Source organism: Callorhinus ursinus, unplaced genomic scaffold (genome assembly GCF_003265705.2).
Source record: "Callorhinus ursinus isolate GAN/ISIS: 27379988/994484 unplaced genomic scaffold, GSC_fseal_2.0 scaffold7, whole genome shotgun sequence".
NCBI lineage: Eukaryota > Metazoa > Chordata > Mammalia > Carnivora > Otariidae > Callorhinus > Callorhinus ursinus.
Window position 1 is genome coordinate 5,029,243 of NW_027397069.1, and position 25,912 is coordinate 5,055,154.

A 25,912-nucleotide genomic window follows, 5' to 3' on the forward strand; every position below is an offset into this window, starting at 1 on the left:
GATTTTTGCTTCATGTAGTTGAAACTCTGTCAGTTAATGCATAAACATTCAGGATTCTTATGTATTCTTAATAAACTGATGCCTTAATCATTATGAAATAATCTGTTTTTATCCACTGTAAGATTCTTTACCCTGAAATCTCTTTTGTCTTTTATTAATATTGATTGATGCTTTTTATCCTTTAGTTTTTATTTTTAATAGCTCCCCTAAGGTATAATTGTCATAAAATTATCTGTACATATTTAAAGTGTATAATTTTATGAGTTTGACATAAAAAAGTACAATCACACTCAAGATCATGAATATGTCTATCACCCCAAAAGTTTCCTTCTGCCTCTTGGCACTCCTAACCTCCTGCCCTTCCCTGCCTTTCACCAATCTCCGAAGTCACAGATCTTGTTTTTGTCATTTTATATTTATTTAAATTTTATAGAATATTGTATGAATGGAAACATGTGACTTTTATTCAGCACAATTATTTTGGAATCCATCCATTTTGTTGCATTTATCAATAGTTCATTCCCTGTTTTTAGCTGAATAGTATTCAATTGTATGCTATACAACAGTTTGTTTATCCATTCATCTGTCAAATAGACATTTGGATTGTTCCCTGTTTGCAGCTATTACAAATAATTACAAATAACCGCTCACATACAGGGTGTGTATGGACGTATTCTTTCAGTTCTATTGGGTAAATATCTAAGAGTAGAATGGCTGGATTATGTTGGCAGGTTTATGCTGAACATTTTAAGAATCTGCAAACAGCTTTCCAAAGTGGTTGGAGCACTTTCTATTCCTCCCATTAGTGTATGTGAATTCCAGTTTATCCACATCTTTGCCAAAAATTGGTCTGGTATTCTTTTTAATTTTAATCTTCTAATATGTGTAACTCTAACCCATTATGGTTTTAATTTTCATTTCCCCAATGACTAGTGATGTTCCTCTTTTTGCGAACATCTTTTTCATCCACAAATATTCTCTGATAAAATGCTCTATAGTTCTGTGCATTTGTTTTATTGGAATCCTTGTTTTCTTATTATTGAGTTTTAAGTCTTTATGTATTAGTGGATACAAGCCTTTATTCAGGTATAAAGTATGCAAATATTTTCACCCTGCTTATAACTTGTATTTAAGTCTTTTAACAGTTTATTCTGAAGAGAGGAAATTTTTGAATTTTTGTGCAGTTCACTTTATCAAAGTTTTCTTCAATGGATCATGCTTTTGGTGTCATATCTAAGATGAGAACAGGGTATATCATTCAAGGAGCTCAGGGCAAAATGAAAATGCAGGGCCTATGGTTAAAAAATTACTAATAATTTCAACATGGTATCAACAGAACATTAAACTAAATGTGGGGCTTCCTAATAGCATATATGGTTTATATTCAAGTACATATAGTATAGTTCTATTTCTCCTCTCTTGTTGTCATATGTTTTACTTGTGCACATTATAAATCTCACATTGCACTATTATTTTTGGCCTAAACAGTCAATTATCTTTTAAAGAGATATAAATAACAAAAAATGTATGTATTGACTGGTGTGCTTACCTTTGTCAGTGCTCCTTATTCCTTAGATTAGATCCTTATTTCTATCTGTTAGCATTTTCTTTGTCCCTGAAGGCCTTCCCTCAACACTTTTTGTAATGAAATTCATCTGATGATACACTCTTTCTTTTCCGGATGTCTAAAACCATCTTTATTTTACCTTTGTTTTCGAAAGATATGTTCACTGTTTTGGAATTTTAGGGTATTTTTTCTTTCAATGCTTCAAAGATGTCGCTCCATTGTCTTCTTGCTTGAATTGTTACAAACAAAATATCTGCTGTCTTTCTTGTCTTTATTCCTCTGTATGTAATGTGTTTTTCCTGACTCTGGGGGAAAAAGAGATTGTCTCTTTATCTGGTTTTGAGTACTTTCAATAAGATGTGCCTTGATGTATTTTGTCATTCTTCTTGTCTTTAGAGTTTGTTAAGCTCTTTGGATATTTGTTTTTATACTTTTAACAATTTGGAAGTTTTTCAGCCATTGTTTCCTCAATTTTCCTTCTTGTCCTCTTGATACTCTCTTCTGGGGACTCCAATTAAACATACATTTTGTTGCTTCAAGTTATCACACAACTGACTGAGGCTCTGTTTGTTTAATTATTTTTTCTCTGTGGGCTTCATTTGGAACAATTTCTATTGCTATGTCTTCAAGTTCATCCTTTGCATTTCTGCAATTCCTAGTCTGAAATTAATCTCATCCAATGTCTTTTTTTTTTTTTTCATTTTACAACTTGTGTTTTTCATCTATTGAAGTTCATTTTGGGTCATTTTTATGTCTTCTATGTCTCTCCTTAACTTTTTGAATTATGGAATACAGTTATAATGACTGCATGCCCTTGTCTAATATTCTAACATCTGAGGAAGTTCTAGGTCAGTTTGATTTATTGATTCTTCCCCTTGTTACAGGTGAAATATCCCTGCTTCTTTGCATGCCTGGTAATTTTTGATTGGATTCCAAATATTTTGAATTTTACTTTGTTGGGAGCTCAAAATTTATGTATTCCCATAAATATTCTTGCGATTATTCTGGGATCCACTTAATTTCCTTTGAAATGGTATAGTCTTTTTGATTCTTGCTTTTAGAATTTTTTTTCTTATTTATTTATTTATTTATTTGCTTCTCTTATTTCTTTGCTTTTAGAATTGTTTAGGTGAGACTGAAGCAGTGCTCAGTCTAGCGCTAATTTTTCTCCACTATTGAGGCAGACCCTATTTATACTCTGCTCAATGCCCCATGAATTATGAATTTTTGCAGTCTGACTCATGGGAATATGCAGTATTTCCAGTTCTGTGTGTTTTTGTGGCAATGTTGCCTCAAATCCTCTCAGATGGTTTTCCTCAGCCTGGGATAGTTTCCTTACATAAATTGCAGATTGGTACAGAGCTGAATTCTCACGTAAACCTGCAGATCTTGGAAGTTGTCTCTTTCAGTAGCTCTCTCTTCTCCAATACTCTGGATACCATCTACCTTGGTCTCCCTGGACTCTCAGCTTAATCTCCTCAATTTAGAGAGTCCACTGGGCTCTCCTTCCTTCCCCATGCCTTGGAACCTCTCTCAGGAAATAGGACTCACCTCATTTCTTTCCCATCACTCAGGGACTACTGTTTTTCATTTCCTGATGTCCAGTATCTTGCAAAATTCAGTATGTCAGTTCTTTACTGTTTCATGTGAAAGGGTACTTCTGGTCCCTGTTACTCTATCTTGGTCAGGTGTTGAAGTCACTTTTAAAGAAAGTCTTCACAATTATTCAGTTCTCTCAGATTATGGCCTGTGGTACATATAACATTCATATTATTTTTCAGTCATATTTCCAGCATCGAAATTTGTTCATTATGATAGTATTTGACTATGAGATATTAGCACATGTTAATAGTACTCTTGGGCCTTTGCTCCTCAAGCCATTCAGTTACATTTGATTAGCCTCAAACTTTATGAAGAACACAGTGAGAGGCATGATTAATATTTATAATATGCAATTACACATTATCTTGTAATAAGTATAAAATGGCTTTTTGGTTGAGCAGCATGAAGTGAAAGGATTATCAAAATTAAAGAATGTGATTTTGTCCACTTAAATGTCAAAGTAAAACCTCTTTTTCCCCACTTTTTGCCATTTGGTGTGTGTGTGTGTGTGTATGTGTGTGTGTCTTTATTGTGAAAAAAGTATCATAAGTTCAATTTCCAACTTGTGAGTATTTCAAGATGGCACAGATTCCTTTCAGAATTCCAAAAGAGGTTTGTAGCAGTTATTGCCAATAGTAGTTTTCTTAATTAAAAATTCCTGTAATTAAAAAATAGAAAAAAGTTTATCATTGAACATTTGGAGACTAGTTGAATAAACATGGAATATTCTGATAATTTAACTAGAAAGTATTTATCGCAAACATATTGCTAAGATTTTGAACACTCCTTTAATGTACTTATCTGAAAACAGCATTAGGAACACAAATACCAAAATGTATATTTAGAGTTAAAAAATAAATAAATGTCATTTAGATAGCAACTAAACTGAAGGATCTCAGAGTCCACTCTTCCAATGACAATAGCATTTGAAAATTTAAGTAAAATGCTTAGTTATTTGCTCAGCAATATAGGAAATATTATGCTCTCAGTCAGCTAGCAGCATGTTTGTTCCTGATACTTAGGCTAATGTAAAGGAGTTGGTATAAAATATCCTCAAAGTAGTTTCTTTTAGTATTTGATATTGTTGATGAAGAATCTGAACATGAATAATGTGTTCATATAAGTACTTCATAAGTACTGCAGATGCCACACAGAATGATTTATCAGCACACTGAACGAGACAGAGCATACTGCTTCTTTGCATATGCATGTATGTGTTCTGGCCAGGAGGAAATGAGGTAATTCATAAATTAGGAATCCATGACAGAATATATTATCAACAAAGCTTTCTCTAGATGTAATAATAATAATGATTGACTTGAATCCCAAATGTTGTCACTGAAGGACACATATTTTTCTTCTAGAGAGAGAAGACAGAGAGCATGCAAGTGAGGGGCAGAAGGAGAGAGAGAGAGAGTCCTAAGCAGGCCCCACACCCAGTGCAGAGGCCGATGTGGGGCTCAATTTCACAACCCTGAGATCATGACCTAAGCCAAAATCAAGAGTCAGATGCCCACTGACTGAGCCATCCAGGCACCCCACATGCTTTTCTTTTTTAAATATGCACAAGAATTTTTTATATTGTCTTTTGCAATTATATAATTAACATTTATACTTTATTTTTAAATATATAATTACAATTTAGAAGGAATAAGTTAGCAAACCAGAAAACACAATGTTTAATAATTATTCATCTTTGTAAGTGATGAAAAAGTAGAGGGAAACAGTAGATCCAACATTTTTAGATTTTATTGTCCATTGCTGAATTATGTTGGGGCCATAGGAGGACCAATGTATCTCTAATATGTTAGAATCTTGCAATTAGAGAACCTTGTTGGAAAATAGTATTGGAAGAGGGTGTTTTTAACTGAGCTCTGAAGATGTGTTTCCTTTTGGAGCTTGTAGACACTGGAGATTCACCAAATTAGTGAGGCTTCAACCCTGCATTAGGAATCCCAAGAACCACTCTTAGGTCTATCTGTTCCTTAGAGTTGAGGGTCAAATATTAAGCAGGATATTATGGCATGCCTTCCTTTTAGTCATCTTCTCAAATGTTTTCCCCAAGAAGAGGCTCTACCCACTGTTGTTTCCTTAATATACTTTATTAAGAGGGATTTTTTTTGGCCAAAATAGTTTTGGAAAACAATTGTTTTTTAATTATTTGTGTTTCCATTTCAAAACCCACATTTATCTTTATCTCAAGCCTACTCTGCTCCTCCAATTCTTAAATAAGATACAAAAAAATCCATCTTGCCTTGAATGCCATTTAGGGCTTATATATAGATTCTTTTAAAGACAAACAATATGAATTCAGTCATTAGGTATTTGTGTGTGATATCTGCTCTGTGCAAAGCATAGTGATAGACTACTTTGAATAACATATGATGCAAATTATCAAGGGATTTGTAATGTATTTGCAGGGCAGGAAGACACAAAAACCCAATAGTTTCAGACATGACTAATTGGCATAAAATCATATTATACATTCTCCCTTACTCCTCTCAGTAGATAGCAAGCTCTCTGAGGGCAAGAACTGTTTTTTTTATGCGAGATTCTATCTCTAGTCCCTACAAGCATAAGATTCTGGTAGGCAGAGGTGGAGAGCCTATTCTAGGCTGCAGAATCAACAGTTAAAATTTAACAGACATAGTAATGCATTGGATTGGGGTGGTGGATTGAGGGACCATTCTGAAATAGCTGAAACAAAGTTCCTAGCGTGATGGGGGCAATTTCCAGAGGACATTGAATGCAATCCTAAGGATGGCATTAACAGAAAGATATAGCAGGTTTTCACATAACTTTAGTTTATTCATAATTTTCCTAGTGTCCCCACCCCACCCTTTTCCTCAGCCCTTTGGAAGAGCTTCTGATATGGTTTATTTTTATGGCTGAATTATATGATAATTTATGGCTTTGGGTAAATTATTCACAATGCTATTTTCTGCTACTAGGAGTGCCAAAATCTAATTAGATCTGCCACAAAAAAAAAATGTCTATTCCCAAAGTTGCTTTTTACCCTATAAAAAACATGTGATTTTTCCATAGCTAATAGAGGAGAGACATTTAAGAACGTGCACTGATAACCAACAAGTACTGAGACTTATGTATAGACAAGCATGGTATATGTGTGATGTATATACATTTTTATATCTGCTATATAAAAACACATGCCATATTGTGCATTTTTCAATTTAAATAATGATTAAAAATATATCCATCATTCTAAGAATTATCCCGATTTCTCTTTTGTCAGTCTGCACATTGCATGGAAACAATTTGTGACAGTGATTGATTTAAATTAACCCACTTCTGAGAGAGTGATTGTTTTAATTAAAAATGTTGGGTATTTTTTTTCTTGTATCTGAAGGCAGTTGAGCTGATTTGCATTTCTTTCAGTTTTGAGGGTTGAGGCTAATATATTATGAAACCCTTTTTTTTGAAACACATGCACATTAGCTTTCATTATTTCTACTTTAATTAATGTCAGAAAGCATACTTAGTAGAGAATTTCAGACAAAGAGTATCTTCAAAACATTTTTAGTAAAATGGCAAACAAAATGTATTAAACAGTAAGCATAACAAGAGAGAAAATAGAAGGAAAAAGGATAATTAAGACAAAGTTTTCATATTTTCTTAAGCAGAGTAAATATTCTGAATGCATAAATATTTTAGGAAAGAATAAAGGACTCTAACAGTTTTATGAGTTGAAAAATATTCTTGCATTTTTTATATGGCTAGCTAAAATGTAGGTGAGGGATTTCAGATATTTATTTTCCTTCAGTTATTAATTGAGAGTCAAGGTCATATGGATTTCAGATATATCAGTACAAAAACAGAAAATCCTTGTTCTTGTAGGGCTTATATTTAACATTGGCTTATATTTAACATTCACTAGGAGAATGTCACCAAACCTTCTTATCCTATTAGTTTAATGGAAAAAAAAATGAACATGTACCTCAGTATAAGCTTGTTTCACACATGTAATATTTTCACTGTTTAATATCTCAAGGCATACTATTCATTTGGGGTGATGTTCTGTTTTTATCATAGTAGATGTCCTAACATTTTCAAATACTTTTGGCTGACTTCATGTTAGATCTGAATAGGTAGGTCATCATTGCTTTTGTTATTTATTTGTGTACTTGTTTTTAGCCACATAACCCATGTGGAGGATTAGTCACTTTGCTATTTTCTTGGTGTTAGATTCTTTTCTTTTAGTATTACCATTAATCCATACTATCTCTGTTGGATTTTTTTTCCCTAAAATATCTCAACTTTAGTTAAACTAGATAATATAACTTATACATCTTCTTACCCTAGAAGGTATAAACTTCAGCATATTGCAAAGCATTCATTGGGAACAATGACTGGCAGCCAGGGTCATGGTGCCAGCCCCTCAGAATTATAGGATGCCCCAACCTGCCTCAGGTTCTTCAAGGACCTCATGTGACATGTGACCCTGAAGACTCTGAAGTCACTGCATGTTAACTATTAGCAAAGCTTAATTCCTTTTTTCATTTTTGAAGGTGATGATCAAACAGGAAGTTCTAATACTGGGTCTTCATGTGCTGCAATCCATTACCTTCCCCCCTCCTTTTTGGGGAGAGACAGCCCACTTTGGATGCTCTTTTTTGAGAGACTTGTGCTTCTATTGCAGCTGCCCAGACTGGGTCCTGTCCATTCTGGCAGTCATGTGAGATATTTTTGGGCCCTTTTGTCAGTGTTTCTCTCACAGCGCCATGAAATAATACATGTAAGTGAGCTGTCCAGCACATATTAGGCTGAAATTGAGACTTGCTGCAGAGTGAGAACATGGAGGGTTTGTTCTCCTCTACACAGTAGATCTAGAAACTTTGTCATACCATTGCCTGATCACATATAACTGATGTGGTTGTTTTCTCAGGAAAATTGTTTCATTTTCTTTTGTTTTATGTTTGTTATGATTATTTGGCTTTGTACTTTGGGGCTTTGAGGAAAGGTTTTGTTTTCCAGAGTGACCTCAAGCTATAAATGGCCACATTGCACAATGGCCAATTTTATAAGTGAGGATCATAGTGAAGGTTTTGTGGATATGTGACTAAGCACAAAGAGAAACTAATACATGGAATCCTTGGAAATTTGGTGCAACCAGTTAATCGACAACAGTAATATGTATTTAGGTTATTTGCATATATATATGCAATATTAATTGCAAGTATGTATGAAGTGTTATCTTTACACATCCTTTGTCAAAAGGCATTAATATTAAATCTGCATTTTCATTATAAAATTATAGGAAAGTTTTTAAATAATAAACTGTTGAAAAATATATATTCTAGTAACCAGCAAAATATATTTACATTTCATATTTTGGTGTATTCTTTCCCATATTTTCCCCCATGTATAATATTTTTTACATAGTCATGCTCATATTATATACACATACGTCATTACACAAAAGTTTATAAACCTGAGGATTTATTTTTAAGTTAGAAGTCTAGAAAATACAATTAGCTGGTCAAAAGTTTTGGATATTTTTTAGGCTTTATTGCCATCCTGGATTTCACGTTGTTGTTCCGAGTTTCACTCTTATTAGCAATATATGAAAGTACTAGATAAATTGCCCTCTAACCCAGTCAGCATTCATTCAAGAAACATATATTGCCCAACTTCTATTTATCTAGACCCTGGAGATGTAATGGTGAGCAATATCATACATTTCGATTTTCTTCATGGAACTTACAGTACAGTTTGGAGACAGATGTCAATCACATAATTGCACAAATAAATGTGAAATTCAAATTATGAATTATAAAGCAAAATACTAATACTTGTTAACCTCCATGGTGGGTACATAGATGTAGGTTATATTATTTCCTGTAACTTTTAATGTATTAAAAACATTTCAAAATGAAAGAATTTTGATGTTTTAAAAATGAGCAATGCCTATGAAGAATGCTGCCATAAAAGTGTTCAGAGGAGGAATCTGAACTCATCTGAGGTGTCAGGAAAGTGCCGCAGAGGAAGAGTTGATGGAGCTGAACTTAAGAAGGAGGAGGTGAAGTATGCAAAGATGTATGCATGTGGGTGTGTGCGCACAGATGGGCAAGGAGGCATCTTTATGCAGGTGAGCATGTTTGAGACAGGGAAGGTTAAGGGGACATGATAAATGTGAGAGATTATGGGATATTTTCAGGCAGCCCCCAGTGACCCAGGCTGGGCTACACGCAGGGTTGGCTTGGAGCAGTAGCAAACCAGGCGCGGCAGGTAAAATGGGGCCCCCCTGCTGCTGCAGAGCGTGTTAATAGTCCACTGCATGTTTCCGCATCTGCTGGATTGGAATGGGCACACTGCAGGTGGGATGACCACCTAGGAGAGGCCAAGAGGGGCTGAAGTGCTGCTGGCAGGGAAAATAGTACGGAGGGAAAATAAGGGAGATTGTGAAGGCAGCATCTGCAGGAACCTGGCACCTGTTTAGGTGGAATGACAAAGGCAAACGCGGTGTTGATCTGAGCCTCTGAGACAGTTCACATGAGTCACTGAGTCAGGGGTATAAGTACCTTCTGGCTGGAGTTGGTGGAGGAGGGAGAATGACACGAGACCAGTTTAAGCCTACAATATTAGATCTACAACCTTGGTGAGGATTGCACGGGTGGAGATTTATTGGCAATGTGGCCAATGGCAAAGCGGGCAGATCATAGAAGAGATTTTCAAGCACTGATTCTAATCTCATGTTATTGTTTTAAACCACAGATTCAGCTCCAAGTATGCAGGATTTGGGTTTAGATACACCGTGGTTAATCTTTAAAAACCTAGTTGAAAAGAAAAAATAAACAAAATTGGTTTGCATTTTATTTTAGGTTTTTTAAAGTTTCAGGTCAATTGTTCAACTCCCAGAGGCCACGTAGTTTAGGGGTTATGGGGGCAGGATCGTGTTCTAACCCCAGCTGGGCACTTGTCAGTTTTGTGTTCCTTGTCAATGACTCCATCACTCTGTCTCCACTTCCTAATCTTCAAAGTGGGCTTTCCGTTAAGTAAGTCGTGATGAGTTCAATGAGTTAATCCTGCGATGTACTAAGAATAGTGCCTGGCACCTGAGAAGAGCACAATGCTATTATGGTTTCTAAAGAGACAACATCAAATAATGGGAAACTAGATACATAGTTACCAATGTTTCTTTGAAATTTAGTGAGAACTGAAAAACACAGTTTTGTATTTTGCTTATACTTCCTAATCAGAAATCAGGTGTGGTCAGGAAGAGCTCACTTAGCCTTATGTCCTCCAGTTTCATCCATGCTGTCACAAATGACACAATTTCCCTCTTTTTAAAGCTGAATAATATTCCGTTGTATATAGATACCTCATTTTCTTTATCCATTCACTCACTGATGGACCCTTAGGTTGTTTCCATATCTTGGCTAATGTGAATAATGCTGTAGTGAATATGGGAGTGCAGATATCTCTTCAAGACCCTGATTTCATTTCCTTTGGCTGTGTACCCAGAAGTGGGATTCTTGGATCAACTGGATTTGGTAGTTCAATTTTTAATTTTTTGAGGAAACCCCATACTATTTTCCACAGTGGCTGCACCAATTTGCATTCCCACCAACAGTGTACAAGGATTCCCCTTTCTCCACATTCTTATCAATACTTGTTATCCCTTGTCTTTTTGATCATAGAAAAAGCAAAACCAAAAAAGTGTTCTTTTTGTTTAAGTGTAAGGGAGTTTGTGGGGGTTGTACGTCTTGTACTGCCTTGCCTGACCCACTTAATTCAAGTCCCGAAGATGTAGTAAGCTAAAATGTAGGATTTAAATGTAAGTCATTCAGAACATAAAGGTTTTACAGAATTGTCAATCTCCGAAATCCTCTGTATGTCCTCACGACAATTAAGAACCCACCTTTTTACCTTTGTTCTCTTCTTTTCCATGCCACTTATTTTCAGTGAAGAGCATAAATAAACTGCAGCATACGTAATAATAGAAGCCCTTGATACTTAGACAGTCAGTAGCCCAGTCAAATTTTACTGAGTGATGGGCAGACTAAGGTGCGAGAGTAATTTTTCCACGAATGCACATCTTAGAATTGTGTGACTTTTAAAGGTATATACTACAGAATAAGGAACATATGTCACACAATCCCAATAACCACTTAGATTTTTTTTAATCCTAGCCTTTTAGAAGCATCTACATTCTATTATATTTAGTCACACTGATGTGATGCTGTGGTGTTCATGCATTATTCCCCAGATTTTCTCCATTCTCATATAATCTTTGAAGAAAATCTGTGTACCATAAAGTCATTTTTCAAATTATTAGTTATATCGTATGTACGTAACAATAGATATTGACATTCTCTTTAATTTCTTGAGCATTAAACAAAAGGCTAAGGGTATTCTGGTTTGGAACAGCCTTTTTTTGGCATGTGTATTTTTTGTGTTCACCAGTTGGCAAATCCACAAATTTTCTGTCAATTACAAGATGGTAGGCTTCACCGTTCTGTAGCATTCTACTGTTTTGATAGCATGATCTGATCGCATTTGTATGTCCCACTCAGCAGCTGTGGAGAGGTGCCAGTTTCCCTGGCGAGGGCTATGATGTCCAACATCAAATCTAGTCATGAGATAGGGATGGCCTTTGAAAAGCCACATGTAAATATTTATTTTCAAAGGTACAACTGGCCCTTTGTAAAGCCTGGGTCACCTGAGTGGTTATCTTTTCAATGAATCATCAAATGAGAGGTCTGTTACCATAAATTTCCCCTTTTGTTTTAATAAGCTTCCACTGTCCTCTATCCTTGGCCCTTTTGGTTAAGAATCAAAACCATGTTAAATAATTTCATTTTCCTTTTTAGTTATAAATTAGTTTAGTAGGTCTAATTTGTCTGGAATATGGCCACAGAGCTGACCTCACAGCATAGGTTTGTTGTGCCTTACCCTGAGCTCAGAAATCAACTTTCCCATTTTTCTATGGGTCATGCATAAGTACCAGATGCTTCCATGCCAGTTAGGGTGACCCCTTTACACATCAAAGAAACATTCTCCATAAAGGGTTTTTTTCTAAGAATGCATATCAAAATGTTAGTTTGATTTAAAAAAAAATACAGTTTTTTCACCTTTTGGGATTACTTGTCAAATTAAGTAAAAAGAAAAATCCATTAAAAAGCCTTTAATAAGGTTTCTTAGAGCCAGAAGTTTGCCAAACTCTTGTATGGCCGTCCTGAATTATATTAAACTAATTAGTTTAGGATTTAACTAATAATTAAACTAATAGATTCAGTAGCTTAATTGTTTTAATTAATCATTTAAATCCACACATTAGTTTTATAAAACGATCCATTTTCTGCAGCTGACAAATGCAGCTTCTGACCTTCTATGATTAGTATGTGCCAGGTTTGATAAATACAGAGGAATCTGGGAGATACAGAGTCAAAGGTGCTACTCCTATCAAATGCCCTCTTCTGAAAAAGAAAAGAAAAGAATCAGAAAAAAGAAATAAGAAACTCTATTGTGACACGTTGTGAGGCTTATGATAACTATGTTTGCCTTTCAGATCCCCAGCTCAAGGGTATAGTGACCAGGTTATATTGCAGGCAAGGTTACTACTTGCAAATGCACCCCGATGGAGCTCTCGATGGAACCAAGGATGACAGCACTAATTCTAGTAAGTGACAACCTCAGGCCACCCGTTAACACCGTTGGTAGAAGATACGCTGCTACATAAATGATTTTTTGAACTACACTTACAAATATTTGTTACGTTGGTTTGTTGGTTCATTTTTACAAATGTTACACGCCAGGATGTCATTTACGATTTTACTTGGACCACATGGATGAAAACATGAACGGGAGTAACACAAGAAGCCTGTCATTTTAAGATAGTTAGTTTCTCTCTCTCTCTCTCTCTCTCTCTCTCTCTCTCTCTTCTCAAAACAATTGGCAGGTCCAGCAATGTTGTTCCTTTTATCTCGCAAAAGTCAAGTAAGTACACTAGTGCATTTGGATATAAGATGAATCCATGTTTACCTTGGGAATATTTTCATCAGGCCTTTAGCTTTTTAATGATAACTGTGGTAATTCAAGAGCTATAAGGATTAGTTGTTTCAAAGAATAGAAATGTAATTTTTCAAATTTGCATTCAACAGGAAAAGATAGTATCTCTTTTATAGAGAGGACATGAAGGCTCTGTGCCTTTAAATACATTGTACAAAATGTTTTACTACTCTACAGAATTGGGTCTGTAATGATTTGCCTTTAATTGAAAAGCCACTGACCCTCCATTGTATCCATTGTGTCTGTCTTCATTTTATTGTTTTTTAATATATTAACTTTTCTTTGTATTTTCATTCTGATGTCCCTCCTTATTCAGTTGTCTGTGTTTTCCTTTCCCATTTTCTGTTTATACTGGCATTAGATTCCTTTTAATTTAGCACATCAGTTCTAAAATAGACACTTTCCACTGCTCAGGAGAATTAATGAAAAGCAAAAACTGATTTTATTGGAAATATTTTTCACATATTACTAGTGGATCAGGAATGGATATGAATCTTTTCACCCATTTAGCACTTACCCTTCATATATAGAGCACCATACCATGAAAAGAAGAGAGGATTTGAATACATAAGACCAAATTATAGGCACTTTCTGTTTTCAATTCTAGTAATCAAATTTTCAATAGCACCGAGAATAGCTAATAACATAAAGTAGACTAGACTGCTTTTCATTTGGTGTCACTATGTGAAATGTCAATATTTTTCCAGCCATTGTGTTTACTTTTTAGACTTTGGACCTTGCTTCATTTTAAATTTTTCTTTCAACTTTAAAATTTTTCTGTTTGTCTGCGTTTTCCTCTTTTTCAATTTCCAATCTTTTTCTCTCTTTGTGTCTACTTTGTCGCCCTTTTGTCCTTTTAAACTTTTCCGTATCATATTTGTTCATTGATTTTTTTTGTCGTTGTCATTTCCTTCTTCTATTTAGAGAAAGAGAAGGTAAAGCAATTCAAACACAAGGAAGAAAGAGAAGTTATTTTTACTCGTAAGACTGATGTCAACCATTGTTTACTTGTTGGGATTTTGCTATTAGGTTGAACTTTTTAAAAGCATAAGGACTTGACCATCTTTGATCTGTAAAAATGTCAGTTTCTTCTGGTTCAAGCTAATACATGTATGTCTGCTCATTTTCTTCTATCTTTAACTCCTTACCCCTTCTTTGACAAAAGGCGTTCTCTTTTTCTTATGTCTTATACTTGTGGGGGTCAAGGACTCTAAAGATTCAAAAGTTCTGATGTCTTCAATGTTCTCTGATTTCCTTCAGCCAAAGTCCGGGGGAGCGTGAGGACTAGTTTTCCATAACTGATCACTGCAAGAATTAGGACATTCTGACTTAGAGGTTGAGACCATCCCTTTGACAAAGTTTTCAAGAAAGGAAATAAACCATAGCTATATGAAAATGCTGCTTAGTTGGACTTCTTAGAAAAATAATTTCTTTCAAAGGTTTCATGCACTTTTTCCTACCTCCTTCTTTGGTTTTTGTAATGCAAACAAGCTGGTTGTTTTTAATGTTGGAAATCAATACTGAATTAAGAAGTGTTAGGTAGACACTGTCTTTTACAGCATATTGCTTCAAAACTCAATAAGCAGCACAATATTTTCTAAACTGTGAAAGTGCAGATGTAGACATTATATGCATATACACGTAATTATATCTGGTTATCTGAACCATATTCAACACTACACTGGAAAGCTGAGGTGCTGAAAGAGACACAAACCTTCTGTTCTCTAAATGTATGAGGTTTCTTTTCTCCTGCTATGTGACCGTATTAGAAGGAACAAGAATCTTGGGGCAACAGTTGGAATTCTCTCTAATCCCCCTAAATCGTGGTGAGGAATGAAGAGGGAACAGGAGCTCCTGTGTCCAAGCAAACCAGAACCAAGTCATAGCTCCTGAACTCAAGGGGCACTATGTGCCTCAGCTGCTTTTCTTACAAGTTGTGTTGCATTTTATGTGCACGTTTAGCTAGTTAGGTTAGTTTTGTTACCATTTCAACATTTGCAAATAACACAGCACAAGAGAGCAAAACAGGGTGAGGTAAAGATTCCCCAAAAGGCTATAAAAATTGTATGAACCTAAAATTTAATAAAACTTGGCGGGACTACAGCAGGTTTATAAAAGTCATGAGAATTACTAAATAACTCGACTTTTGGGTACCATCATTGCAATTGAAAACCACAGTTATTTTTTAGGTGAAATTTAAGATGATTTCCTTTTCTCTGGTTCATTACAGCAGTCTTATGAGTCTTGAGGAAATCATAAGCCATGAACAGTATTCTATAAAAAGGGGAGGAGCTCTAGAGATGTTGGCAGGAAGGTCTTAATGGGAGCATTGCCCTTTTGGTTTGCATTAGGGTGTGATGTAGTAATTCATGCATGCATTCCAGATTTTTGATAATTCTTTGAATACAAAACAAGGATTAGTCATCTGTAAGTAGGAAAAATAAGGAGAAATACCCTAAAAGTCACCATGATGCCACCCTAAAAGTTACCAAATAACAAAACTGAGGCTTGAACCTTCAAATCTTCGTGATTTGAGTTGGACACATACCATACAACTAAACATGAGCTTATTTAGAATTAGGTAAAGTCAGAACCACCCTACTAAGCTGCCTTTGTCAAAAATTTTCAGATGAGTGGTGAAGAGAGAGAAAGGCCAGCAGGCAGGTGAGCCCGACACTAAAGTCCTCTAGATCCAGAGATCTAGAAATCGCGGGGAGGAAAAATAGCAAGATGATGGTTGATGATGGATGATTGGTCCAAACAGAGAAGATACTGTAGCAACTTGACTGCTTATTATTGGCTTCCATGTGCCCTGCAAAGATCTTTCCCAGGAAGAAATGAGCACCCAGATTACTACATCACCAGACTCATTTTCAGGGGTATATTCGTTTAAAACTCTTAGAGCTTCCCATCTATCTACTACTAAACGTTAGCATTACCATGAACTATGGCATTTGATTAAGGGGTGATTTTCTTTTCCTCCACTTGCTTTTGGGGATGCCATGAGGTTTTCCTGTGCTCTTAAACTTAATTGCTCCCATTACCAGACTTAATAAATGCTACAAGTGGAATAGGACTATAGAAATATCAATATGCCAGGAACTATAGTAATATTAGAAACTCACATGAACCAAGTCCTCTCATCTTAGAAATTCTGACCTGATAATTTGATGTGTAAAAATTGCCCATCGCTCACTGTGACCACCACCCCACAGGCCTTGGGATGGTGGTTTTCACTTTGGCTGTACTTTAGGGTCATTTGAGGAGCTTTAAAAAAATTCCTTATGCCCTAAACCCTAACCTCACTTCCAGAGATTCTTACTTTTAATTAGTCTGCAATTGGGCATGGGTGTCCTCTTTTATGAATACAGCTAGTTTTTAAGTATAGCCAGGGTTGAAAATCACTATTATATGGAAAACTAGAGTCCCACAGAACAAACAAAGTAACATGAGCATCTTATTATTCTGACTCCCCTAGGCTTTGTGACACTGCTTTATAATTATATAAAATACAAAAGGAATGGAAAAATACAATGATGTCTCAATCAATGTGGGTATCTGTCATTTTAATTAGCACCATGGATTCATTATGGTCAGCTCTGAATGGGCTTCCACATGACAGTGGTTATATGAATTCACTTTGTATTATCATTCTGTAAATGATAATAACTGACATTTTATAATTCAGATCCCAACAAAATCCTAGGAAAAAAAACCTATTTTTTGTATGGTCATTTTAGACTATCATCTATAATTTTTCTCTTTCCTATACCACATTGTTCTGGTGACTTCATATGTTCTTACTTTCTAGAATTATAACATCTGGCCTATATCAGATATATGGCACCTATAAATACCATTAAGAGTATATAAAGATTAGAATAATTAAGTTTGAATGGGTTAAGTTAGAATAGTTTTCAAGGAGAGTCATACAATTATGTTTTTCCTCTAAAACTTTTGCATATCAATCAGAAATTGTTATACGGTGCCCACACTTTCAAAATATAAGGGAGTTGGGACAGTTCAGGTGTTCCAGCCAAAAGTGGAATTGGCCAGTGGCCCTCTCCCAAGAAGAAGGAATACTGAGTTACAATGACATAAGTACCTCATACTGCTCAATGATTCCCACTCATGTTTATTATTTAAGTGATAGAAGTGAGCAAGCATAAGCCTCATTCTACCGTAACATAAGCCCCTAGAATCCCATGGAAGATGGCCCAATATTAGTTTGCTTTGTGAAAGCTAACAGCCACTGAACCATATACACTCCTCTGAGTATTCCTATAGGGATAATTATCTATGGCCATGGCCCGCCATGTTCCTTTCATCACAGACATCTTGAGATCTTGGGATCAGTAACATGTAATAACTGAAAAAGAAGGTATAATTTTCCCCCAACCTATTCTGACGATGCATGTGGTGCCTCAGAATTAAATAGAAGTGAATTTATAAAGTCCATTTTTAATTATGTGCTGAGTAGACCCATAGATTGAAGTCAACATGGCCCACGTTTTCCCAATTATTTGTCTTTTGTGGAATGCAGTTGAGAACCTAAACCTCAGGTATTTTGTTTACTTGTTCACTTCAGCATCTCAATGCTGTCGTTGTCTGTTTTGGCCTGGTACAGTTGCTTGGAATTAGTCTTCAATTAAGACCTTGATAAGATAAGCAGATAAGAGCACTGTGGATAATTAACTTCCTTATAAACGTATCTACAATAAAGTCCCCCAAACCATCAAGCAGCTATTACTAAGAATGATGCTAGAATACCATCTGAAGAGTTAACATATAACCCTGGCATGGAAACGTGTTAAAGGAATGTTAAGACTTTTTAAGAAATCAATGATAACATTACTCTCTGTACTATGTAAAAAATATATAAAAATATTTTCCTTGTTGATAAGGGAAGAAATGAAACATGGAACTATAAGTGAGTTTTTATCTCTTAGATGGGTAAAACTGAACACTTTTCCTTCTTTTATTTTAGTTATCACTCACAGCTCTAGGAGATATTAGTAAAGAAATGTCTCTCTAAAATGTTCAGTATGATTAGTTCTTTCTAAATTGAGCACATTGGCAGGCGCATGTCTTTTTCTGGGCTCTGCTGGCATCTCACATTGGTTCAGCAAGAGTAATTCCATTTTGGAATTACCTTTTTAACTTCTGGCCTGTCCTACATTGCAGTGATAAAGCACACCTTCTGCATGAGAGACCAGAATAAACATTCAACTTGGACTTTTTAAATTCCACTCTTTGAGAATCTTCACATCTGATCTCCTTTGGTATCAAATGATGTCAAAGACTGTGATCCTGGAATTGGGATTACAGGCCTGATTCTGTTTATTATTCTATCAGTTCTTTGGAATGCTATAGGCAGACCGTTAAGGTGTACAAATTGAAGCTCAAGTGCTAATTTTACCCATTGCAGAAACATCTTAATTAGAAAGAGAAATAAAAGTTAATTAATTGGAACTTCTCAGAAGGTTGTAACAAAGATGATGTTTTTTTTGTTTTGTTTTGTTTTTTTTAAATAAAAGAATGAGGGAGGGAAAAGCGATGGCAAGGCTTTGCTCCTCCTGGCCCGTTTGTGACAGGCTATGTTTATCTTTACAGCACTGTTCAACCTCATACCAGTGGGACTGCGCGTTGTTGCCATCCAGGGAGTGAAGACAGGGTTGTATATAGCCATGAATGGAGAAGGTTACCTCTACCCATCAGTAAGTAACATGCCAAAGATATTGGCCATTCATTCAATGCCTGCAGTAGCAGCAACAACAAAATGAAAAGGATCTGTGTCTATTGATTCTGCCATTTTTGCTTTAATATTTGATCTCTACTACAACGCTGTAAGGGCTGTTGATTCATTATTCATCAAGGTTTGATAATAACAGTATATCAAGCAGAAGAGTAATATTACCTCTTAAAGTTGTATATTTGCATATTTTTAAAAAAATGAACTAGTTTGTAGAAAATGGGGTAATGTTGAAAGAGTTGATGTTAATCTTTTTTATTTCTCTTTAGAAATGTACTTGTCTTAAAGAGTTTCTTGTAAAAGATTATTTTGTAAAAAGAAACAGAATTAATGTGAATTCTAAAAAAGAAAATTTAAAGAGAGTAGTTCTTTTAAAACTAGGAATTCAGGTTGTGTTAATGTTTTACTGGGGAAAATACTTCTATTATAAAATGTATATTGCAGAATTTAAATCTAAGTAAGTCTTTCTGTTTTGTGTTAGTGTATGAGAAGTTGAGCACATTTTTATCCATATGACTTCTGGAATATTTACCATTTACAAGTAATTCATATTCAGATGTGCTGTATCCATACATTATAGTGTAGTTAGTATTAATTTCTGCCGCAGAAGCAAGCAATAGAGACCTAGATGAAAGTATTTCTTTTCACTATCCTTGAAGCAGAAATTGACAAGTTAAATTCATGGTGCCTCAAAGAAAAATGCTCTTATTTGGGTTTGCATGTCATCTTCATATAAATTCTTTAAAACTGTTGTTGGGAAATATTATCATCAAAAAACTACATGTAAACATATATACAGACATTATACACACACACACACACACACACACAACTTAAGCAGAAACATTCCCTGGGGCATTTTCTTGAGCAAATCTGGGAAATCCTATCAAAGAAAATGAAGTTCGAGTGGCAGATTCCCTCTGCGGTGAGCTGGAAAATGTTCTTGTTATTCTGAAAGCTTCATCTGAGTTCCCTGAAGGGTGTTCCTGCACACAGACCTGGGCCCCACATTATACAAATTGCATTCTGTTGCACAAGATGAATATTCAACATAGGAAGAGCAAGATCCAGCTAGAATTCCCTGTCCCTCCACCCCCCTCTGCTTTTAGGAAAAATATGATTCAGATAAAGATCACTTTCTGGAGATGCCTTCATTCAGATACAAGTCAATTTTATTGATTTGACATTTGTTCTGTTATTTTTGTTTCTTTCTTTTCCCTCAGGTAATCTTTGAGATGCTTAAAAATTATTAGCTGCAGCATCTGCCATAGCCTATAGTTCTCAGGTCCTGTTAAGGACACATTGTTTATCACATTGTTTGTTGTGCTCTGATACATGTGTTGATGTCAGGGGACATGTGAATGTTTATTTTATCTTTTTGCTACTGAGGGAGGTGCTTTCTATTTTTTGTGATGAGGTAGCACATGTATACCTTTTTTTTTAAGGTAAGGAAATGATCTTGAGCATGTGTCTTTGCTGAAAATACAAGTACAGGTTTTGTTTGGTGCAGTCGAAACAGAGTGGCAGGAATAGAAGTGAGGAAGGCACTAAGGCTCAGTCTATGCAGCCTCCCGCGCAGGTATCAGATCTCATTAGGCTAGCTGGGGGTGACACCACTTGCGCCCGGATTTGTCTCAGTAACAATTTCAGGCTTGTTATTGACCCATCCATTCTCTACTCTCACCTCTCCTGGTTCTCCAGTTCTTTGACATCTGGGCCTCCCTTCTGGTGGCTTGATTCCTGAATTATAGATGTGGGCTTTCTTCTCTTCCCATCTTGATTCTGCTCCGAATCCAGGATCTGGTAAAAGGCACTCTATCTGCCCATCCCCTACCCTGAGAGGTCCCACTGCCTATGCCAGGCCCTTACAATCCTCAGCCATCTCATAGGAAAAGGATTTAGATACAAACCAAATGCAATTTCCAATCTTTACTAATACTCCATAGTTGAAGTGCTTTGTTTATTTCAATGTAATGAAATGTGAACTTCAAATATTTCAGTAAAAAGAATATATTTTTATAGTCAATCATTTATTTCATAATTAGTGAGTGTTTACTAGAATAATAATATAGCATACCAGGATATAACATTTACTATACTATATAATAATAATAGGTCTACTTATGTAATAATAATAATAATGGCTAGTATTTATATAGTACACTCTGCCCAACACTGTTCTAAGCACTGTACAGTCTTACCTCATCTAATTCTATTAAGCAAATACTATTAAAACAATCATACTGGGGCATCTGGATGACTTAGTTGGTTGGGCATCTACCTTCTGCTCAGGTCATGATCCCAGAGTCCTGGGATCAAGTCCCAGGATGGAGTCTTGGGATCAAGCCCTGCATCTGCTTCTCCTTCTGCCCCTCACCTCGGTCATACTCTCTCTCTCTCTCATTCTTTCTCTCTCAAATAAATAAAATTTAAAAAATAAATCTTAAAAAAATCATACTGATACACAGAGAGTTTAAAAATCTGTGCAGTCTGCCAGTTAGTAAATAGAGAAGGCAGGATTTGAGCATTATTAGTCTGACTCATTAGCTTACTGTTTCACTATACTATTTCCATGTGCCAGACATTTTTCATCATATGGTCTGGCACCTATTCTAACAAGAAGTTATAAACACATGATGATGTAATGAAAACCTTTAAGGAATTGTTACCTAGGGAACAAATTTCATTTCAGTTATTAAGAAGTATAATCTGAAACATAATCCCTTTCCTTTGGAGGTTCTCAAATTTTAAAAAAAAAAGTCATAGAAAATTACATCTGGGAAAAGTTTGATGTTATACACTGTTATACACTGTTTAAGATTCTGAAAACTTCTTACATGTAACACCTGAAATTTAAATTTAAAAAGCCATGCGAAACATAGTTAACTCAACTAAGAAGTTTTGAAGTAAGGTGCTTTAAAAGGAAAACGTCAGTCAACCTCAGGTTTAAAAAAAAAAAGTAATAAAGATTTAAGTTCTGAAAATGAAGGAATCTGTTTTAAGCTAATGCCCACTTTAAAAAGATCAACTTAATGTTTGCATGGTATAAGCTAGCGCCAAATACGGGACCAATTTTTTTGAGGATCCGTAGGTTTAGAAGGTAGGCAATAAAACACTCAGATCATTCAAAATGAATTCTGTTGAATGAAAAACACACGAGTGTTTTGACTCAAGGTGCATATTTCTCTATTTGTATTGGAAGTAAATCTCATAAGCCCCTGCCGTCCAAATAAAGATACTCAATCTGTCAGACAGTTTCACCTGGATGGGGGTGGGGGGAGACAAAAAAGGTATCTTGTCTGAAACGTAAATAACCACAGTTCTGAGGCTGAAGGCACATGTTCCCCATGGGATCTTTCCTCTGATATGACAATAGTCGTTTCTTGTGTGGTCATAATGATTCTAATATGTTCCTTGAAATGTATCTCAAGAGATTTAATGTCAGGTATCAATAATTTGGTCAAAGGTAGAGCACAGGATACAAGGTCGTCGAACGGAAACTGACAAGGAAATACTTACGTTAAAGAATTAGTTCACTATGATGCTTGGGAAAAAATTGTATTTTGACCCACTATAAACTGTCTGTAGTGCTGTGGGGAACATTTTTTTTTTTCAAACAACCTGTGACTTTGAAAGACTAAGAAAATCCTCCATAGAGAGACATGGCTTGAATGTAAATTCTGAACACTGAAGAAAAAGTTAGGATGAAGGGAAAAGAGTATTCATCATTTGGGCAAAGAGAAAGAAGAGTTGAAGTCGGAATGTGTTTCTGATATGAGCAAAGAAAAAGGGGAGCGGGAGGAAGGAAAAGAGATTGGTGGTGGGTAGAGCCCTGGGCTCACTTGGAACACCTGGGTCCCAGATCCTGCCAATACCTGTGTCGTCATGCCCCAGAGTCTTCCTCTCAACCTTCACATCTGTAAAATTAAGAAGTTTTCCCGGATGCTTTAAGTTAATTTGGGGGTTGAAACTTCCAGTTTTGGTCTGATTGGTTTTTTTGAATGATAAGGTAATTGACATACATAAGATGTATAAAGATCCATTATTGTTGTCTTACCACGGGCTGACATTTATGAGAATATTATATTCCAAAAGGTGCTGTAAATGTTTCTGTTACCCACATGCAGGCATCTGGGGAGGCAGTCAGCCCTGGTGTTCTCCCGAGATTAATATTTCATCTGAGTTTCTTAACCAAGTGATACAAGTAGAGAGGAAAACAATCCTTTTTCATGTGGGTTTTTTAAACGAATCAAAAAAGTACACTGCTACCGTGTTTTTGTAAATATTTGGGCTCATTAGAATCACCTGGAGGGGCGCCTGGGTGGCTCAGTCGTTAAGCGTCTGCCTTCCGCTCAGGTCATGATCCCAGGGTCCTGGGATCGAGCCCTGCATCGGGCTCCCTGCTCGACAGGAAGCCTGCTTCTCCCTCTCCCTCTGCCCCTGCTTGTGTTCCCTCTCTTGCTGTGTCTCTCTCTCTCTGTCAAATAAATAATAAAATCTTAAAAAAAAAAAAAAAAAAAAAGAATCACCTGGAAAGGAAGTAAAGGCAGATTCCTTGGATCAGACTCCAGATATTTCAATTCAGTCGATCTAGCAGGAGCCCCAGGAATCTATAGTTTAATAAGGATCCCCCTACTGCCCCTACCTGCCCACTGGTGGATGAGTCAAAAGCCCATAGCCGACAATCAACAATGACACAGCAAACATTACAATGGCTGGTGGGGGAGAGGATGGTAGCTTTAGACCAAGGTAGTAAGAGTAGAGTTGGTGGATAGACTACCTAGGCACAGAACCCAACCTAAGTAAAATAAAATACTCGGTGTTCCTAACGTCCTCTGCCCCTAAGTTGAAGTTTACAGACATGTGAAGAAGTTCTGTACGCCTCTTCACTAATGCAGCAACCCAACTATCAATACGCAATGACCGTGGGGCAGGGGGAGGGATGAAACAGTCTTTAATTCAGGAAAATAAGGAAAATGCCATATATTCTGGAAAAAGCATGTTCAAGAACCTCAAAGTCTTATCTACTCTACATGAGATAGTTTTCCAATATTATATGCACATCTTTCAGAAAGATTTTCCTGAGCCTCTTCTACAAAGGTGGATCTGCCTTCCCACTTCTATGCCGGCAAGCATCTCTTACGTGTCTTGAATTGTGTTCCTTCAACTTCCCAAGGCCTCCCAGATAGGAAAGCCTCAGAGTCTCTGCCTCCTTTACCATCAATCATGTTTTCCTGCTGAGTCGATAGCTCTAATAAAATGGGATGGCACATGCTATTTTCTTCTTGACATTGTTCCTCTGATCATTGCTCAAGTTTGGGGCTTAGAAATGGAACTGACTTGTTTTTTCACAGTATGGTGTCTAATTTCCCTCAAATTTTTCTATTCTTCCCTGAGAGTTACTCATACAAAGGTGCACACAGTCATTCACCTGTATTTCTATGCTTATGGGGTGTTGTGTGAGTCTTTTGGCCATCCCTGATACCCGTCCTATCTCTGAATAGCATCTATGGACATCCATTCTCAGGAAACTGCTCACCGTTTTTCCCAGTGCTGCTAGGGTACTCTGTCCATGCTTCCTGGCTTTTTTTTTTTTTTTTTTTTTTATTATTCAGGTAGTAAGTAGTGTATGGGGTTTATCAAGTCACTTGAGCCACAGTGACCACCATTGGCCATCAGTAACATCTGATGTTAAACCAAGGGCTTCAGTAGCATCTGAAGACCGTTCACCTGGGGACCAGCCTTTCATAGTCTGCCCGCTGGGAGCAGGGTGGCAAAACTAGAACCAATCAGAATTCTAAGTTGATCTGGTTACACAGATTTTTTTTGAATGATAAGGTTACACAGAGGTGCCCCTTTCAGAATGGAAATTTTTCCACCTTTCATCCTTCAGTCCTCAGCTCTCTGAATAGGTCAGTTTCTTTAAGAAGGATATTAAATTTGAGATGATTATTAATGTCTCTGTTTTTCTAGCAATCTATAAATCTACATGCATGTTCTTCTGCACAAACAATAACACCTTTTGGGACTATATATACGTATATATAATTTGCGTATATATATTTGTGTGTGTTTCATTAGAATTATGTATTGTGCTTAAATTATACACACACTTATTCACATGATTATAGTTTTGGTCAGAGTATTTTTATTTCTTTTTATGAAGTGTTAAATAACAGTTTTTAAGTTTACACATATTTTAAAGCTTTACTTGCTATGCTTAAAAATATTTCTTTTTTCATTAAGTTTCCCTATGGTTTCTCCCACATTATGACTCAGTTGGATATATTGCCCTTTTTGAAAATGGTTATTATCCTTTCTTGGTATTTTGGTTAGGATAATTTATAGTAATAAGAAAGCAAGTATGGCACTTCAGTTAATTTCCCTCTAGTATTCATGTAATTCCCACCACGCTGAAGACTGATGCACAGAATATAACTGAGTATGGCAAAGGCAAGGATGCTGTCATCCTACTTAGGGTCACTTGCCAGAAGGAAAAAGCAATTGAGAAACCAATGCAAACGTTAGACTACATGTAACTAATTTTAAGTAGCCTTTTGAGAAAAGAAAAATTTGAAACATCCCAGGTTAGGTTGAAAGTAGGCAATAAGAAGAAGTAAATGTACTTTTAGGCTATCCAAGTTCCGATGCCATTTTCTAGAGTGCAAAGGCAGGAACTGGGGTTGATGGGGAGAGGATACTGAAGCTTAAGAGGGAGAAGAGGGGAAAAGAGAAAATGGAAGGGAGATCACAAATCAGCAGTAGGGCAATGTACTGGGCAGCGTTAAGAAAGAGGAAAGAGAAGAAAGAAAGAAAGAAAGAAGAGAGGATGGGAGGAGCAGACAGCAAAGGGGAGGAAACAGGAGACACTTCACAAGGAAAGGAGAGAGGGAGGGCCATGTCTTCTGCTCACTCCATCACCTTCCTGGGAACCCCCCCCCACACACACACACACATAGCTG

At 36.2% G+C, this 25,912-nt stretch overlaps 1 protein-coding gene across 6 annotated transcripts in view; it reads left to right on the forward strand.

The window, feature by feature from the left end:
- Positions 1-25,912, forward strand: part of FGF14 (fibroblast growth factor 14) — a 608,954-nt gene that overhangs the window by 461,780 nt on the left and 121,262 nt on the right. For all 6 annotated transcript variants that reach the window (XR_012378726.1, XR_012378727.1, XR_012378728.1 and 3 more), the window contains exons 2-3: positions 12,699-12,809; positions 18,812-18,915. Coding sequence is in view for 3 of the 6 variants with exons in the window: in XM_025874530.2 (XP_025730315.1) it covers positions 12,699-12,809; positions 18,812-18,915 (215 nt within the window). In the remaining 3 variants the exon portion in view is untranslated. The remainder of the gene's footprint in view (positions 1-12,698; positions 12,810-18,811; positions 18,916-25,912) is intronic.